The sequence below is a fragment of the Stegodyphus dumicola genome, chromosome 12, assembly GCF_044657685.1.
Source record: "Stegodyphus dumicola isolate Sdum_Otavi_A_Nest chromosome 12, ASM4465768v1".
Lineage (NCBI taxonomy): Eukaryota > Metazoa > Arthropoda > Arachnida > Araneae > Eresidae > Stegodyphus > Stegodyphus dumicola.
In genome coordinates, this window is record NC_140779.1 from 15,749,960 (window position 1) to 15,769,520 (window position 19,561).

General features: G+C 32.9%; 1 protein-coding gene across 2 annotated transcripts in view; it reads right to left on the reverse strand.

The window, feature by feature from the left end:
- Nucleotides 1-19,561, reverse strand: part of LOC118198050 (uncharacterized) — a 106,724-nt gene that overhangs the window by 85,498 nt on the left and 1,665 nt on the right. For both annotated transcript variants that reach the window (XM_085827491.1, XM_085827492.1), the window contains exons 2-3: nt 10,083-10,190; nt 688-787 (exon numbers count right to left, since the gene is read on the reverse strand). In XM_085827491.1, coding sequence (XP_085683617.1) covers nt 688-787; nt 10,083-10,190 — 208 coding nt within the window. The remainder of the gene's footprint in view (nt 1-687; nt 788-10,082; nt 10,191-19,561) is intronic.

Sequence of the window (19,561 nt, forward strand, 5' to 3'; positions counted from 1 at the left end):
CCTGTTTATGAAGCTTCCTTCTAATTGTTTTGGTACTCACAGGGTTCGGTAACACAACATTCATTTCAGCAGTAACTTTTGCAGCTGTGGTCTTTTTATTTTTCGTCGCAATTGCCCTTAATGATCGTCTGTCACGATCACTCAGGACACACTTTCGTCCGCACTGTTATTTAGCAGATGATGTTTTCCGCTTTTCAAATATGCGGAATAAATCTTCGATACAGTACCTCTTGAAACACTAAACACCTCGGCTACCTTGCTTACGGAAGCACCTACCATACGTGCTCCAACAATTTGCCCACGTTCGAAGTCTGTTCACTCTGACATAATGCAATGACAACCTCACATAACAGTACTCCGACAACAACTGAACTGTTTAGCACATTTACGAAGCTGTATAGGTGGCGTCAGTAGTCAAAAACGCGAGCGCCACCTACATATTTCATTAAAATCAATCTTTCTTTTCAAACATGCATTTCATAAGGTGTTTCCATATTTTTGTCCATCCACTGTATGTACACAAAAGCTTCTATCTCTATCTAGAAGCACATATGAGAATAAATTTTTATTTTATTACTTAAAAAAAAGGGGGAAGAAAAACATGAAAAGATATTTTATCAAAAATCAGTGTAAAAATGTTAGAATTCAGACTTTAGCATTATAAGATACAGTCCAAGTTTAACTTACTTAGCCATAGACAAATATTGCTCAACTTCCTGCTCGCTTAATTGGCCTGGTTTCCATTTCAATGTTTCTAATTCCTCACATTTTCTGCCATCTTTTTCACCTGCAATTTCAACATTATTTAAAATTAGATTTCTTAAACCTGTATTTGTTTGATGATATACTTTGTACAATTATACCAGCATTTTTTGAAAACATGAAAAAGTCTGACAAGGCTAATTATAATTTATATAAAATATACAGTATACCACTTCAAAATTTCAAAGCAAACAATATATGATACAGCAGTCTGAACACTAGATTGATTACATGAGATGAAATGTGGCACAGTTATCTATAAATCAGGAATTAGAAATGCAAAAGAGTTTTCTTCATGAATAATAGGCTATCAAGTAACTATTTCAAACCAATAAATAAGAATATGATAATAATATAATCTAAAACAGCATCTCCAAGTAACTATTTTAGAGTAAAAAATAAATAAAAATATACCTCATGAATCACTGAATCGCACAAGTGTCACTACAAAACAACCCATATTTCCTAAATAACATTACTACAACGAGAAGATCCTTATTTCTAACAGTGAATGTAATATTTACCTTAAATCAACATATGAGTTTTGTACACAAGGAAGTTAAGAATTATTTCGACTTCAGACAGGAGATAGAAAAGTTATCATTTTTTTAAAAGATATATCAGCACGACACTGGCAACCATTATCTAGGATTCAATCTTATTGAATTTGTGTGGTAGCTAGTGCATGAAAAGACACAAATGCTTCTGGCAATGCCAGAATGAAAGTGCAGTTTTATGCCTCTCATATAACCTCAAATTAATTTGGTAAAATCTATTTTGTATCTTTATATCCGTTTTCATTTTAATAAACTAGTCCTTCTTTCCATGAAACTTTACATATCATTAAGGTTGGCAGCATCTACTTAGATTTTGTGTCAATATTTAAGTTTGGTGCTAAGTGTACCCTATTAACAAAAAAGCAATATTAGCTACGTTTATATAATTATTTATCTTATTATTGGTTCAATAACTTTCCATTCATTAAAATGCTGTTTAGATCATTACTGGGGGGGGAGACAAAATTTTTTTACGTAACAAACAGGTAAGAAATAACAAATCTCAAGATTGCATAAAGCTAGTCAGGGCACTTAAAAGTCAAGTTCTTTTAAAAATAGAATTAATCATAAAGAGTATGAAGAGTCGTATTAATTTATTCATGCAAGTTCTTACACATTAAGTTCCTTTTTATATTATTCTCACAGACCAGGAGTTCCCAGTCTTTCTCTAACATCAACTGCCTTGCATTTTTCTCTATAATATATAACATACAACATAATCATAATACAAATTTACACATATAACTTAGTAACAACAATTAGACTAAGAATGGTTTATTAGATTTATGTTTACTTTTACAAATATAAACAAATTTTCAGACACAAAATCAGAGATTTTAACTATGCAAAAATTTGATTATGATTAATGTGATGGTTGCACTTAGTGTATTAAAGTACACATGGAATATTCTGCATAAAATTGCTTAATTTAATTCTTAAATTACCCTGCTCAGAAATATTCAATCTTTTTATTGTTTTCCATATGAAATTACTGACTTGAATTGATTTATATTACATAAAAAAAGGGAAAGGAAATAATGTTAGTTTGGTAACAACTTATATGACTTTCAATATCTAAAATTTAGCATACACACAATTTTGTAATCAGTGGGATCTATGCTGATTAAATGCTGTTGCATATTCAGCTATCAAGCCCTTAATCACTACTGACTCCCGAAAAAAATTTTAATGACCCCACAGGAAAATCTTGTCATAAGCCATATATTGTTTATAAATATTTATTTCAGAGCATTTTATGTAATGAAGTTTAAAGTTCGTGTTCCTTTAAGTTTAAAAGGAACACAAAATTTCACTTCATTATTTGCATCCATATTTAAGCTATCTTTCACTCTGACTGCACAGATGCATCTCTTAAAATATTCTTGATCACATTTAGACCTTGCCAAAAAATGCTCAATAAAAAATTAACTTTTTATAGCTGTATGTTGGAAATTTACATACATATCTTCTTTGTGAAGTGGGTATTGTTCTGTTATCAGGACTGGATTAAAAAAATGTATGAATGTATTCATGTATGTATATGTGATATTTTAGCAATTGTGGACATGAATGATGAAGCTTGACATCAAAGTTCAGGCATTGCTGTGGCTGAGTGTTAAGGCAGCTGAATGATGATGCAGAAGGAATTTGCTTTTAATTGCACATTTTTATTCAATTCCAATGGCAGGTAATCTTTCTTTTAAATGAAATTCTCTTAATTACATATCAAATAGTGTTTCAAATTAAATACGATGAAATCTAGGCTTTTGATGTGATAACTATTCTAACAAAGGGAAGAAAGATGAGAAGTGCAGCAGCATAGATCTTACTAGCAGAGGGAGAAAGGAGCTTCTGTCGCAAAATGGCCCAAGTTCTCTATTTATAGAAGCAGTTACATAATAAGCTTGAAAGTTCTGGAAAGTACTGGTCTAGGGGGGAAGATCCTGAATTGCAGAAAGCTAATTAAAGGTTGCTGGTTCGCATGAAGCAAAGCCGTCCTATTTTTTATATTTTACATATTTATATGTGTGTGTATATGTATATATATGTGTATATGTATACACATACATACATTCATACTTATATATATACAATAAAAAATATGAAAGCAAATTTCTAATTTTAATTGGCCATAAGCTCTTTTATTTTTCATTTAATTTGCGGACTTCCTCTCTCTATCTTAAAAATAGCGCTATAAGCTGGTTGATTGCTTATAGCACTATTTTTGATTATTTGACTATATTATTTATTATTTGACTGCTAATAGCTATTAAGCATGATTAATTTGAATTACTCAGTGCTTAAAAATAGCGCCTTGTCATTCAAATTAATCATGCGACTCTACGTAACACTTAATCCAGATACCTCTTATCCAATCACTAAATAATTGTAAACCCCAAAACATTTTGACGCCCTCCCTCCTTCCTCTGAATCACTGTGAAACCTTCGCTTACACTTTTCTCCTGGCAAGACGCTTTGCAGCAACCTTCTTTTTTCACTGAATATACGCTCATCTAACAGAACTGTAGGGTACATAAGACACCTGTCTGTATGTGAACCAAATATTGCAAATCCAGAACTACTTTCCTTGATAATAAAATTATCTTAAATCCAGCCATGTCTGCCTTGCCAAGTTTCTTCGCTAGGCAACTATTACATCACCAACAAATTCCAAATCATTCGCATCATGTCATCGAGTCGAAAGGATGTCTCATGTGTGTGGAACTCCCAATGCAGAGTTTATTCAACCAATCTATCATCATTTAAATAATTGATAAAATAAAAGGAAAGTGTTCATCGCTACCTGAATTCTGAATCAGGCAAAAGTCACATCGAAATATGTGTGCAAAAATTTATTTTTAACAGTATTATAGGCAATGTGTTTTTCAACAAGCATGAAAGTGCTTATTTTATTTCAAAAAATAAATACAGTAGAATCCCATAAATCCGCAAAGCTTGAGACTAGATGTTGTGTGGATTTTGCGGATTTCAGGACAGAAAAGATAAATCATAATATTCAGACTAAAAGTGCAAAATAAATAAGGTGTATTAGATACATTTAATTAAATTATTATATGCATTAAATTATTATTACATATATAAACTGATTATATTATTCACTGTATTATATATATACACAGCATCGAGGTTTGTCGATTTCGCCTCATGCAAAAATTTCTGGTTTCGAATTCCGGTGTTAGAATCACTGTTCCTGTAAAATTTCAACAGCTTTTCTTTATTTTTCCGTATATCATACACAGTTGTATCACAATTCCATATGATTCTGCTATAAATCGAGGAGTAGCACCTGTCTCCATCATTTGCAGAATTTGCACTTTTTGCATTACTGTCAATGCAACATGTTTACGTTTTTCAACGTTGCAAGTAGTAAAATCATGAGTGCGTTTCTAATCTGCAATTGTATTAAAAAAGGCTGAAATTGAAAATAATATTCTTAATTTATCCACAAAATATTCGAATAAAAAAAAAGGCAGCACTAAATAATCTCGTGAAATAACAATGTGAATTGTGAATTTGAAAGAAGGATTGAGTGAATCATCTGCTTTCTTACCTCGATGCAGATCTGAGGAGAAAAAACATATCATGATGTCAATAATTTGGTATTTCCGTTATGACTCATTATTATTCGGTAATTATGACGTCATTATTCGATAAGTACTTTTTCTTTGATATTTTGTACTCAATGTTATGGTTTCCGGAACCTATAAACTGAATGTTTATATTTTAAGAGGCAACGCGGATTTCAGGAGTTGGCGAATTTCGGTATTTGACTGTATTATCAAAAGTGGTATCGAAGTAAATTTACCGATTAATTTCTTCAGTTCCAAATTAAATGTCTAAAGTTGTTTCCATTCAGGAAATCAAGTGATGATATTGAAAAAATGTTATAAGGTATTTCTCCCACTTTCCTAGCGTGCCTTCGTGGTGTAGTGGTTCTGCACGCTGGGCCGGTATTCCAGAGGTCCATGGTTTGATTCCTGGCGAATACATTGTTAATTTTTCATTTCTCCTGCTTCCACAAAAAATCCTAATGTCTCTACAAAGCCCGAACTAAAAGGGTGTTGGATGAAGTTTCTCCCCATTCAGGATTTGGTGATTGGGTCCCCTGAAAACACCAGTCGCCCTTTAAAAGGGGGAGTATATAAGGTATTTCTCCCACTTTCATGGTATGCCTTTGTGGTGTAGTGGTTCTGCACATTGGGTCGGTATTCCAGAGGTCCGCGATTCAATTCCCGGTGAAGGTGTTGTTAATTTTTCATTTCTCCTGCTTCCTCCCCCCCCAAAAAAAACACCTCGCCTGAACTAAAAGGGTCTTGAATGAGGTTTCTCCACACCCAGGATTTGGTGACTGGTTACCCTGAAAACCCCAGTAGCTCTTTAAAAAGGGGAGTATATAAGGTATTTCTCCCACTTTCCTAGTGTTCCTTCGTGGTGTAGTGGTTCTGCACGCTGGGCCGGTATTCCAGAGGTCTGCAGTTCGATTCCCAGTGAAGCTGTTGTTAATTTTTCATTTCTCTTACTTCCAAAAAAATATTTATGTCTCTACAGTATTTTTTAATGTTAAGTGCTAAAAAATTTTTGAGTTTCTCTCCAGCTGCATCATTAATAAATAACTTACTCAATAAATGGTTATATTTTAAAATCTGAAAATATGTTTTCTTAGAATATTGATTTTAATTTAATGGATTAAAAAGAAGTAGCACTACTTTATGAAAATATCAAATTAAAATATATAAGTATTCCAAGATTTTATTCAGGGGAAGATTATTAAATTTTATTGTTATTAGTAATTATAAGTTTTGTCAAAAATTTTTAATCAATGTTAAGAACTTTGGAATTAATTTGTTAGCAAGATAAGAATTTTGGAATTATTTTGTAAATAAGATTATTGTTTAAAAATTTGAATTTTAAGAATTTTCTAATTATTTTGAGAGGGATGTATATATGAAATATAAATGAAACAATTACTAAATGATAGAATATTAAATATTGCTAAATTTAATATAGAAACACCAAAGTTTTAAGAAATTGAATATTTGAAATAATAAAATTTATATGAGAATTTAATTAAGAGTAAAATGTATTAAAATTTATTTGGAATTATAGTAAATGAATGTTATAATTACCAATAATTGTATGTTAAATATAAAGTGTATTGAGGGAGTACTGGTTTAGAAACAGAGGCCTGTTTCACCTCTGCATAATTGTTCCTTTTACCCTCCTCATATACACTTTGAAGGCTCCCACTTTTTTTAATTTTGTATACAGGATTTTTATTTTTTCATATAATAGAATGTGATTTTTTTAATATAATGAAATGTTGTAGCGCAGTACACAAAGGCCAGTTATCTTATATAAGGAACGGATGCCTTTCCAAGAAACTGCCGAGTACCCATAACCACTCATGAAAATTTAATACATGAATTCGTTAAAGTGGATATGTTAGCTGGATGTGTGTACTAGGAGAAAGTTGTGGGGGTCTTCTGTTTTGTGTAAAATACGAAAATTGTGAAATGTAATAATAAAAGTATAAAACATAGTTTCAATAATGCTATTACAAATGATAAAATATTACTTATAAATGTGAAAATTAGCATGGTGTAAAATTTTAAGACTTATGATTATTTATAATAATTAATGGATACATAATTTCTTTATAATTGTGATATTGTGTGTAAAAATTTTTGGAAACTCTTACCTGAAGTATCAAAATTATGATGTGAATGTTCCAGAAACACAATTTTTTTACAGATTAGACTGAAATCTTAATACGACTCTAAAGATATGCAATTTTTTTAAAAGAAATTGCTTAAAATTCTTATTGAATTCAAAATTTTACGGCTAATTTTTTAATCGTTCAAAAGTTAATTTTATAAGGTTCATATTTTCAAAATTATATATCTCTCATATTTTTGCCACTCTAATGGCCTTTTCTCTCAAAAAGGCTTCTCTATCACTCTGCGTTTTTCTCTTTGAAGGGGGGAGGGGAATGTGCAAGATAAAAAATATGAAAGCAAACTTCTAATATTAATTGGCTATAACCTCTTATTTTTCATTTAATTTGTGGACAACCTCTCTCTGTCTTAAAAATAGTGCTATAAGTCTGAACTGGGTCATTCAAATTAATCATGCAATGCTTATTTAGTGATTGGGCAGGTAATTCTTGCCCAATCACTAAATAATTGTAAACCAAAACTTTTTAAACTCAAATTGAAACTTTTTTACTCCCTCCCTTCTTCCTCTGAATTGCTGTAACAACTTTTGCTTACACTTTCCTCCAGGCAAGACATTTAGTGGCAACCTTCTTTGTTCATTGAATATGTTCTGAGCTAACAAAAATGTATAATTTCTGAATCCAATCCTCATAATATAACAGTACTGTGAAGTGTTGAGGGATTCAATCTCATACTGTTACAGTTATTTATACAGCAGCAGTAATTATAGAAAAACTTTTCAAGTTTATAATTTACTACTAAGAATGTTCCAGGATACATCCTCATATTCAGAATTCCTAATAATCTGGATTATATGTTCTTTAATCATTCCCATATTAAAATGTTCCTGTAGTAACAGCAGTCAGACTCATAGATAGATTTGTTTGTGATATTGTGCATATTAGAAATGAAGTTCTAAACTGTATGACTAAAGTCACAATTAATTCACTCATTTCAATGTGGTGAACATATTCTACATTTTAATTGAAGTACCAAGTGCATTAACACTGTTTGATGTATTACATGTTACTGCTGAATACTGTGTATGGTTTGTGTTACAGATGTAACTATAGATGTCTTAAAGTTGCATAACTCATTGAAACAATGAACTTTGAACAGTCCGAAGATGTTGGCAATCCCTCTATATTTTTTAACATCTTACCTAATACCACATAAGTAAAAATCTCATTCCTAATCTAATGTAATTCTACTTAAATGTTAAAAAAAAAAAAAAAAAAAACTTTTATAACAAAAATAAAGCAAATCAACTCAAAGATACAAAGAATGAATTTTCTGGCAATTGGAAATGTGCATATGCAGAAAAATTGAAAGAAAGACTGCTTTTGACATACTCAAATGTAGCAGACAAGCATTTTTGAAAAATGAAATGCCTAAATTAACATTGTACTCAGTTTTATTCATGACACTTTGTCAGGATTCTTACAGAGTGCAAATGATATGTAAGCCGAACTGCATGAAAAATTATAATAAATCTATATAACAGAAATGGACTACCGATATGCTTTGCATTCAGGATTTTGAACTATATGCAGGCATTTCCTGCTTACTTGATAAGTTAGGGATTCCAGCTGCAGGTAAAATTTCCTTCGCCAAATAACACATTATTTCCAAATGCTCACAAAATTTAAACACACTTCATGTATGCAAAAGAACTTTAAAATGAACAGGATTATGATTCAGATTATATTGTTGTAGATATCTGAATCTTTTTTTGGGGGGGGGTTCTCCCCTCCCCCTCTCTCTGTATCGTGGTAGCACTTTGTAATGTTTTATTTATCAGGTTTTAATGAAAATTTTCCACCACTGTAAATATCGTCTGCGCAAACAGTTCATGTTGGCGTGTTTAATCATATTTTGTCAAAGAATTTTTGGTGATAAAGAAAAAGACTTGCTTTAGAACACTGCGTTGTGAAATTTGTAAAAAAATATCGTTATTAAGCACAAGGTGTCTAAAATGGAACTACCATGTTACCATATTAGAACCATCATTTACCTCCAGTTCTGTAGCAAAAAGTCAGCTACAGATTGTCACCAAATCATGTATACAGTTATAGATACTAATATTGCACCATATGACATTGTGAAGGTTTGGTACTGAATGTTCAAAAACAAAAACTAACTGACATTCAAAAAGCAATATGCTCTGGCTGGCCTACTGATGTTGATGAGGCCTGCCTGTGAGAACTTGTGGAAGAAGATCAATATGCAACTATTTAAGAGCTTGCAAAGGAGTTAGACATTAAAGCAATGGGCATTAGCTGTGCTATGCGTTGCATAAACTTGATGTACAAGTTCAGTCGCAGGGTGCCACATGAGTTGACTCAAGCAGATAAGGACAGATGTGTTCAGACCTGCCCTAATCTGCTCAAATACCAACAGAAAAACAAAATTCTGGATTGGATCATCACTTGTGATGAAAAGTGGATTTACTTTAAGAACACAGGCCGAAAAGGGGTTGGTCTGTGCTCAGTGAGCCCGTCAGCAGCATCACAAAGAGCAATTTGACTAACAAAAAAAATCACGCTTTGTATCTGGTGGGACTGCCATGGTATTATCCCCAAAGAGCATCTGGAAAAAGGTAAAACCTTGACAGTAAGGTGTACAGCGAGATGCTAGTCTGTGTTGATGCTGCTATCAAGGAAAAATGTTGAACTCAGTTCCGACGCAAAAGGTAATGGTCCATCCAGATAATGCAAGACAACATGTGTCTGCATTCACTGGCTGGACTCTGTGCAGACTCGAATAACACAAACAATTAAATAAGAATATTGTTACTATTAATAAATCTATTTGGCAAAATAATATTTACTAGATGTATTTTACAGTTTTTCTTCAATTACTTCCCATTTCATATACTTAATCAAAAACTTTGTTCACCATAACATGGCAATTAAGAAGCATGCCTTAATATTAATGACATCTTAAAATCAAATAAATATGATATCATATAAGTTAAAATTTAACATTAATTCGAGATAAATATAGTTGAGCTAGATATATACAATACCTGGCTTGAGAAGTGGAGGCACAGTGGCTTGATACTGCCGACCAACTCTTATTCTATTTCTATTTTTATTTTTGGCCTCATAGTCCCAGTATGAATCAAACTCAGCATCTGTACAGCAGAAAATGAAAAACAATTTTAGTAAAACTGGTGTAAAATCAAAAAGCACACATTTAATGCAAAAATAAATAAATGAACTGGACAATTTCAACTCCATATATACAGACATATAAGATGAATATAGAGATCATTTCAAATGAGATTAAGCGAAAACTGAAAAGAAATATGTAAACAAAATAAAAATATTTAAGAAATAAATAGGTTCAATAGGTATGCTTATTTTTAAGTATTACGCAAATTGAAATTTATTTTTAAATATTATGCAAATTATTAAAGATGCATTTTTAAATATTATACTAATTGATGAATATCTTATTTTGATTCAAAAGGAAATTTATAACAAAATATCAGATGCAATTTAAAAAACCTCATAAAATATCACTTGTATCGATCACAATCTATAATTTTATATAAATAGGTTTTATGATTCAAATAAAATATGCATGTATATGCCAAAAAATTTTTTAAAAATTCAACAAATCAAAATCAATGGCAATAAGATTTTACGAATGAACTATGTTGTGATGTAATTATTTCATATATTTCAATAAAAAAATTAAAAGTAGACTCTTTGATTTAGTAAATTATATAATTTAATTTTCATGTGTATTAAATAAAAATTCAAGCAAAAAGAAATTCTGCAAGATGATCATTAAGATTTCTCACACAGAACTGCATACATGCCTTATAGTTTATGCTTTAAACAAATTAGTTTAAAGCATAAACCAAAATGCAAATTAGTTTAAAGCATAAACAAGCATCTATTTTAGGTTGTCAGACACCATTTCACAAGATTGGCTGGCTGTCACTCTACAATTTCTATTTTTTTGCTGTTGAAAATTAGTTTGCCAGCAAAAGCTTCATTTGCAAGAATTTCTTTGTCAGCTTGGATGAGCGTAGGTTCAGACTAGGCTATTTAACTCTAAGATTAGAGTTAAATAGCCTAGTCTAAACCTAGAGTTAAGAGTTAAATTAAATTGACATTTAATGGTGCTCAGAGCCACCTGCAGCTCAATCTATCAGCTGGAATGCCACCAAATTTAGCAGAGGAACTAATAACAAGGGGAAACAAATTCTGTGAAAATAATTCAGTTCCAAAAGTTGCCGATAGGGAAAAATATGACACTGTTTTAGTCTTTAAAAATGAAAATTTCCATGAAATAAATGTAAAATTTGAAAATACAAATATTTGGTTATGTAAATGACAACAGCATCAATAATTCAGTCTTTTACTTTAGCTCATTGCAAATTACTTGTGAAATCATTTTATCTTTTTCAACTGAATGCAACTACTGCTCTTCATGAATTTAGAAGTCATAACAAGCTACATAAAGCCCCTCTATCAATCAACGCATTGAAAGGCATGATTTAGAAGTTCGAAGAGAGAGGATCCTTAGCAGTTTAGTTTGGTAGAGAGCGGAAACTGGTATTAGAACAGATAGCTACTAATGTCACAACTGCAATTGTTGATGTATAGCAATAACTGCATACATGCCTTATCAATAAATCTAAACACTTAACTATTACACACACTTATTCCACTTTCTTTGCATTGTAAATTTTGGTTTCTGTGCATGTTTGCAATGACAGCTCATCCTTTACCATTGGCTTTTTAAATTTCTTCTTTCACTCGAGTTATAATACAAACAATAATTCAGCTTTGCAAATTACATAACTTGATATATAGGTACCCAATGATACAGTTCTTTCATGAGATGTTTAATATCATTCACCTCGTATTTTACGAGCTGAATGATCAAGCTTATCTTTAAACTGTTTTACTATAAATGTAAAAATGCAGCATGATGTTACTAATAGAATTAGTGACTCTGACTGAGGCTATAACAGTGAAATATATAATTGTCTAAAAATATATGAATATAAACATTTCTGTAAAAAATACATGATACACCAAGCTAAATCCCAATACTGTTATAACAAAGTCATAACAATGCTACTGCTGAAAAGAAGTAAATTTTTCTTGGTGTTTGCCAACCCAGGATGACTATCCAATGATTATAGAATGAACTTCCATTCATGTTATAAGAATGGACTGAGAATACAAAGAAAATTAATTGCTACAATAACAGTCAGTGCTTATGGCAGTTATTTCATACATCTTCTTTATCTAAGCAAAAATGTCCGATTAACAAGGAATTTAAATTGATGATGGAGTAAGTAAAAGGAAAATTTGTCACTTAAGAAAAAGGATCACATTATAATTGACAAAGCTTTAAAAACTGAATGAAGGGTTCCCCTTCCCTTTGGCAAAAATTTCACTAATCGTACTTCGAAATAAAAGCTTAGACTTTAATTAACCAGTTATTTTATTATTTTTCATCTTCCATAATTTTTACCAAAATGCAAATTAGTTTAAAGCATAAACAAGCATCTATTTTAGGTTGTCAGACACCATTTCACAAGATTGGCTGACTGTCACTCTACAATTTCTATTTTTTTTTGCTGTTGAAAATTAGTTTGCCAGCAAAAGCTTCATTTGCAAGAATTTCTTTGTCAGCTTGGATGAGCGAAGGTTCAGACTAGGCTATTTAACTCTAAGATTAGAGTTAAATAGCCTAGTCTAAACCTAGAGTTAAGAGTTAAATTAAATTGACATTTAATGGTGCTCAGAGCCACCTGCAGCTCAATCTATCAGTTGGAATGCCACCAAATTTAGCAGAGGAACTAATAACAAGGGGAAACAAATTCTGTGAAAAAAATTCAGTTCCAAAAGTTGCCGATAGGGAAAAATATGACACTGTTTTAGTCTTTAAAAATGAAAATTTCCATGAAATAAATGTAAAATTTGAAAATACAAATATTTGGTTATGTAAATGACAACAGCATCAATAATTCAGTCTTTTACTTTAGCTCAGTGCACATTACTTGTGAAATCATTTTATCTTTTTCAACTGAATGCAACTACTGCTCTTCATGAATTTAGAAGTCATAACAAGCTACATAAAGCCCCTTTATCAATCAACGCATTGAAAGGCATGATTTAGAAATTCGAAGAGAGAGGATCCTTAGCAGTTTAGTTTGGTAGAGAGCGGAAACAGGTATTAGAACAGATAGCTACTAATGTCACAACTGCAATTGTTGATGGCACTCATGGGACTATTGCTGATAGCAGCAGCACCTGGGCAATAGTGCAACAGCTGAATTCAATCTCTCAATGGTATGGTAAATCATGGAAAGTTCTTCACTTCTACCCATACCAGATAAGCTGCCTGCAGGAAGTAAAACACAATGTTTATGATAAACGAGTAGGATTTGCTCTGACATTTCTTGCCAGGATGGAGGTTGATGAAGTTTTGGCCATGAAGAATTCGGTACGAAAATGAGACCTTCTTTTCACCTAAACAGGACTGTTAACACTCGCAATTCTTAAAGTGGAGCATCCGAACAATTCTGTGCAGTTCAGAACATTCCATTGCTTTCACCAAAAGTCACTGTCTGGTATGGCTCCACAGCAGATTTCATCATTAGATCATTTTTTTTTTTTTAGAGGATTTCTCTAACAGGACCATATGTCTGCATTCTAACCACACAAAGGTATTATGACATGCTGACTACTTCTTTCATTCCACAACGTCAGCAGAGGTAGTTGCTATATTAGGTAACTTTCTAACCACAGAAAGGTATTATGACATGCTGACTACTTCTTTCATTCCACAACGTCAGCAGAGGTAGTTGCTATATCAGGTAACTTATATGCAGGATGGAACATTACTGTATGTTGGTCTATCGGTACAGTGGCTGTTGCATCACCACTTTATAGAAGAAAAGATCACAAAATCATTTTTTTCCACTTGCATAGCTACCTCTCCAGATCCAAAACCCCACGACATTTTTCCTATGGGGTTATTTAAAGTTCAAGGTCTATCTTGGTGGGTTCTCGACCTTGACTACCTTAAAAGACAATTTATCAAGGGCTATGCCATCAAAACTTTTATGTACAGGATCCATGAGAAGGTGGTTACTTAGTAAGAGATCTATGCTCTAACTAAGGAAGTGCTTTTATTGAATAAAATGCTGTGGTGGACTGAAATATCATCTCTGTAACATTTGGTGCAGTTCATTTGCTGCATTAAAGAGCTGTCACACTGAAATTTCTTCATTACTGATTTAGCTAGTTCTGAGCTGTGCAAATTACAACACAGCCATATTTTTCTTCAGCGTCAAATTTCAGAGCTAATTTTTATCATGAAATCTTTTTTCCCATTTCCTCCAAATATGATGGCATTTCAGCTCATAGATCAAGCTACAGATGGCTCTGAGTGGCATCAGTTTAAAAGCAAATGGCCTGTACTATGATTTAAACTGATTTTGACAATCTATCCAATGTCACATCAATAACTTAGGGGTCAACCTCACAGTTTAAAAATTCCTTTGGCAGGCACAGGTATCTTTTGGTTTAAATTTATTTTCAAAGTTCATTTAAATTTATTGACCACCAACATCAACAGCCATCAGTTTTTTTTTTTTTTTTTTTTACAGGTACCAGTGAATTTTGGTTTACTTTAAACTAAACATTTATCTAAATGTTCAACATCTTCCTATATCAGTGATGCAAATAGTCAACCTACTGGTTACAGGTGACCTATAAATGACATATTTTACAGTCACAACATCACTTACATGACATCATCACTTGGTTATAAAACAAATTTGGTGAGTTTTAAAATTAAATCAAATATACAACCATTAAGGCTGCTGACCACCTAGAGACTGACATTGACTAGCAGTCAACTCATAGCATGGGAAATGCAGTAATTTTATTTAAATTAATTCAAAATTAAATAGCGGTATGGTGGAGTCCTATGGTGGAGAACTGCCAATGTAATGCAATGCAATGTTTGTTACAGTGCAACTATTGCCAAAGCAAGTGAATTCTTTGCATATATTAGCATTACCTAATATAACATGATTTAATGCTTAAAAAATTTTGGAAAGACTCTGCTAAAAACATGTCTAATATCAAAACAAATCACAGTGTTAAGATAATCAGTACTGTTCTGTTATCAGGACCGCATCCAGAAATGTATGTATGTGTTCATGTATGCATATATATATATGTAAGCATGAATGTACAAGGTAACCAAAAAAGTTCTTGCCATTTGGGACAGTCAGAAAGAAAAAGTCATAAGTCAAATAATAATCACCACTAATCCTCAAAGTAATCACCATCGGCATCCAGTGCTTTTTCCCAATAAGTAGCTAGCTCTGCAAAGCCATCACAGTAAAACTTGGGAGTCTTCGACCCAAAGAAGTCCATGGGGGCCTTTTCAAGGTCTGGCCGGGTGTTGAAGGATTTCCCACACAGATGATTGTGAGATCTGGGGAGTATGGGGGATAGGATAGTGTCTCCCAGCCCAGTCGCTGGATGGTGTCCCTGGCCACCCGAACCACATGTAACCTCGCATTGTCATGGAGGAGGAGGACACCCTTACGATTGACCAATGCTGGCTCTTATGCATCAGTGCCTGATGCATACGTTCCAACTGCTGCGAGTGCAGGCCTGCCGTGATGGTTTGGCCCACTGGAAGGAGCTCATAGTGCACCACTTGGCGACTAGCCCATCAGATAGAGAGCATGATCATGCATGGGTGGAGAAAAGGTCTCGTAGTGCGAGGCATAAGGTCCCGTGGTAACAACCAACGTCTGGAATGCCTAGGTGTGACATACCGAACCCACTTTTCATCGCTGGTGAGTACTCCATCAAATACGGATGCATTGTGGTGCCAAGAAAGCAATGATGAACAGGTAGTGACATACTGTTGCTTGTTTACATTAGACAGTCAGTGTAGTACCCACATGCTCAGCTTGTATGCCTTTCCTATGTAGTGCAAATGGAGTCTGATTGTTTCATCAGATACCTGGAAGTGTGCAGCAAGCTTACCGCATGTTTAGCTACTGTCACTCTCTATGCCTGCTCTCGGAGCTTTATCACCTAGCACTTATGGCCAACTGCTGCGTGGTACGTCACTAAGAGACATATCCCCTGACTTGAACTTCTGGAACGACTGCCTAGCGGTTCATTTGTTAATGGCATCATCCCCAAAGGCCAGGCAAATTCGGTGACTTGATTCTTCTGCTGACAGGCCCACTTTAAAATCATACAGCAAACAACTCCAAACGAGCGCCTTTCAATCAGTCGCTGTGCGAGTTATGTTTGAAGTACCGATGCAACGGGCTTTTACACTCTTGGTCAATGTCCGGAACCCCATCCTAACCACTTCATTGTCAAGTTTGGCAACTATTTTTATGTTAAGGTTCACTCTTCCAATGTCATATCAGAAATGGCAAGAAGTTTTTTGGTTAAATTGCATATGTGTGTATTTAATGAAAAATTCTTAAACTGAAATAAGATAAGATAAGTGAAATAAGATAAGACGGTTAATTTGTTAACTGGCCAGCTGAAGTCCAGGGTGGTGTTACAATAAAAAACTTTGGCCCTGACCAGATCAACAGGCTATTCCAAAGTGAAACTTTTATTTTTCAATCATAAGATATACATAACTGGAATAGAAAAGTGACAGAGGAAAGAATTTAGGATATGTTTCTTATTATTAACAAAGTACACTTATTTAAAAGCAATAACTCGGATGTAATTTGAGAAAATTCTTTACAATGAAATTCTTTCCGCTATCAAGAAATTTCAGTTCTTATTTCTAAACTCTTCACCTTTATATTTTAAAGATAAATATCTGTTTCATATATGAGAAAAAATACATAATTCAATTCAATATGTACTGAAAAAATGCAGAATGATAAACCGAAAATTAAACAAAAAACTTCACACCCTCTTTTAATGCTACATCATTTTTATAACCTTACTTACTACCTTTTCTGGTTATTAAAAGACATGCAGAAAGATTTGCTTTTGTGAAACAAAGTATAAAACTAGCTTTCTGCATTTTGTTTTCGCATATTTTCTGACTGATCACTTTTAAAAAACATAATCTGTTGCAAAACAGTGCAATTTAAGATAATAATGACAAGCATGGCATCACAACACACTTACAAGATATCCATCTTGGTTTTACATAACTCTGATTAATCCTCATAAGGCAGTTTAAATTTTATAAAGACACAAGTTGTAATTTCTCAAATTTCCACTCCATTTTGGAGGGGGGGGGGGAATAAATTAATAAAATCTGAGACTTGCTTTCTATAAAACTGCAATAAAACTATAGCTGTTTCTAAAGTTAGGAGAGCTTAGCATTAAAAAAATTGCATTAATGGGCATGACACGGAAATTTATCTGAAAACTGATAAACGATGATGTATTCCGAAATAGGTACAACTCTGATATACGCCCTAATTTCACCAAATGTGGCGATGTGAGTTCTGCGCTGGTTTTTGCTGCAATTGCATGTTGTATGGCAACACTGTTGACGTTGAAAAATCTTTCGCTCGAGTTAGTTGGTTCGCGTCATGCTCCGTGTCTGAGAAGCTAGGGGAAAAAGATAAAATGGTGGAAGTTGTTGAATTAAAGTTCGGCAAAAGGAAATATCGTCATGGCCATCCTGTTGAGGGGCAGTGGGTATTTGGAGGTGTGGAAAGAGGGTCTGGGAGATTATTTTTAGTGGCTGTGCATGATAAAAGTAGGGATTTGTGATTATTTGTTATTTTATTTATTTGTGAACCGTAGTATGAATTTTCTGGACAGTGTGTGTGGCTGTCATATAAATACGATGATTACGTGGCGGCATGTTAAAAGCAGTATGAAATTGGTATTTCTGCTGTTCGAAAAAGCATTAATTCATGGTAAGTGCATTTCATTTTATTCTTGTTCTTATTTTGTAGAATGTTATGTTCATTGTTTTTTTAGTATGAATTTCTGTCGTTATTGTTGTTTTTTTTAATTGTTTGAAATTTATTTTAGTTATTTTGTTGATTAGTGCATACCGTTTAAATTGTGCAATTCGTAGATGTTTTTTAAAGTTGAAACAGAACGCTGTATACATGATATTCTTTGAAATTTGTTGTTATGTTAATTTATTAAAGTGAGGTTTGCGTAGTTCGTATATTCGTTTGTTGCCCATATTGTGCAATTCGTTGATTTTTTTTTAAACAGGATGCTGTGTACATGGTATTCTTTGAAATTTATTGTTGTTATGTTAATTTATTAAAGCGAAATAAGGTAAATAAGGTATTTTAATTTCCTTCGTGTAGTGCTAAGATGAATTTCCTTTGTATGTTATTTCATTGTTTGATTTAAAATGTAGTTTATTCAGAATATATATTTTTTTCTAAGCTGCTTCTTTGATTTTTTAAGTCAATACAGTTTGATGTGTACATGGACAAAGTCAAGGGAGTGTGCAAAGTCTAGTTTGTGCAATTCTGTAATTTTTTTTTAAGTGAAAATAAGTTGATGAGTACACGGATAAAGTCAAGAGAGTGAGCAATGCCATTTTTATGCAATTCTGGGACTTTAAGTGAAAATAGGTCGATGTGTACATGGATACCGAGTTTTTGCAATTCTTTGTCTTGTTATTTTGGCTTTGTGTAGTGCCGATTTCTGGCACAAAAATCACTGCTACGCAAGCCAAGATAACAAGTCAAAGAATTGCAAAAACTCGGTATCCATGTATCGCCAAAAATTGTCAAGTTTCGTAAAGGTGTACCCTATAATATACTTTTACCCATAATTTAAAGTTTGAAACTATGGTACATAAAAAATCAACTACAAGAGTGCTCACATTTCACATAAAACGTTTATGACAATTAAAAGAACCAAATTCATACTTAATAATAAAATAATCAGTGATTAAACAAAATGCTTGTTAGAGGATTCCAAATAATTACACAAAAAGAGCTAAATGTCAGATTAATTTTATATCATGTGTTCAAATGATTATAAATCCAAGAATTTTATTCAGTTCACGGCCAACAACTTGAGAACTATCTGCAGATGGGAAGGGATGTCTTTATGGAGAACTTTTGGAACAAAACTAGCTCACATCTACATTACAGATGGAGAAAACCATAAAAATGCCCATCCAGCCAGACAGTTTACTGTGATTTGAACCTAGGGCGAACTACCAATGTTTGACTTCACCACTTGGCTGCTGGTGTGCACCAGACCGAAAGAGTAGCAAATTCAGTTTATTTAGATGATGGCAAAGTAGTCAAGGGCTATCTCCTAAAGGAAGCCTTAAAAGAGGAATTTTTAAGTGGAACTGGATCGTATTCCCACTTGGTATGAAGAAAAACCACAAAAACTCTCATGCAGTCAATCCATTTGCCAAGACCTAAACTGCCAGCATTCAGTATTTTTACTATTTGGACACTTGTGGGCCAGAAAGTGTAGCAACTAATATCTTAAAATGCATATTAATATTTCAACAGAAGAC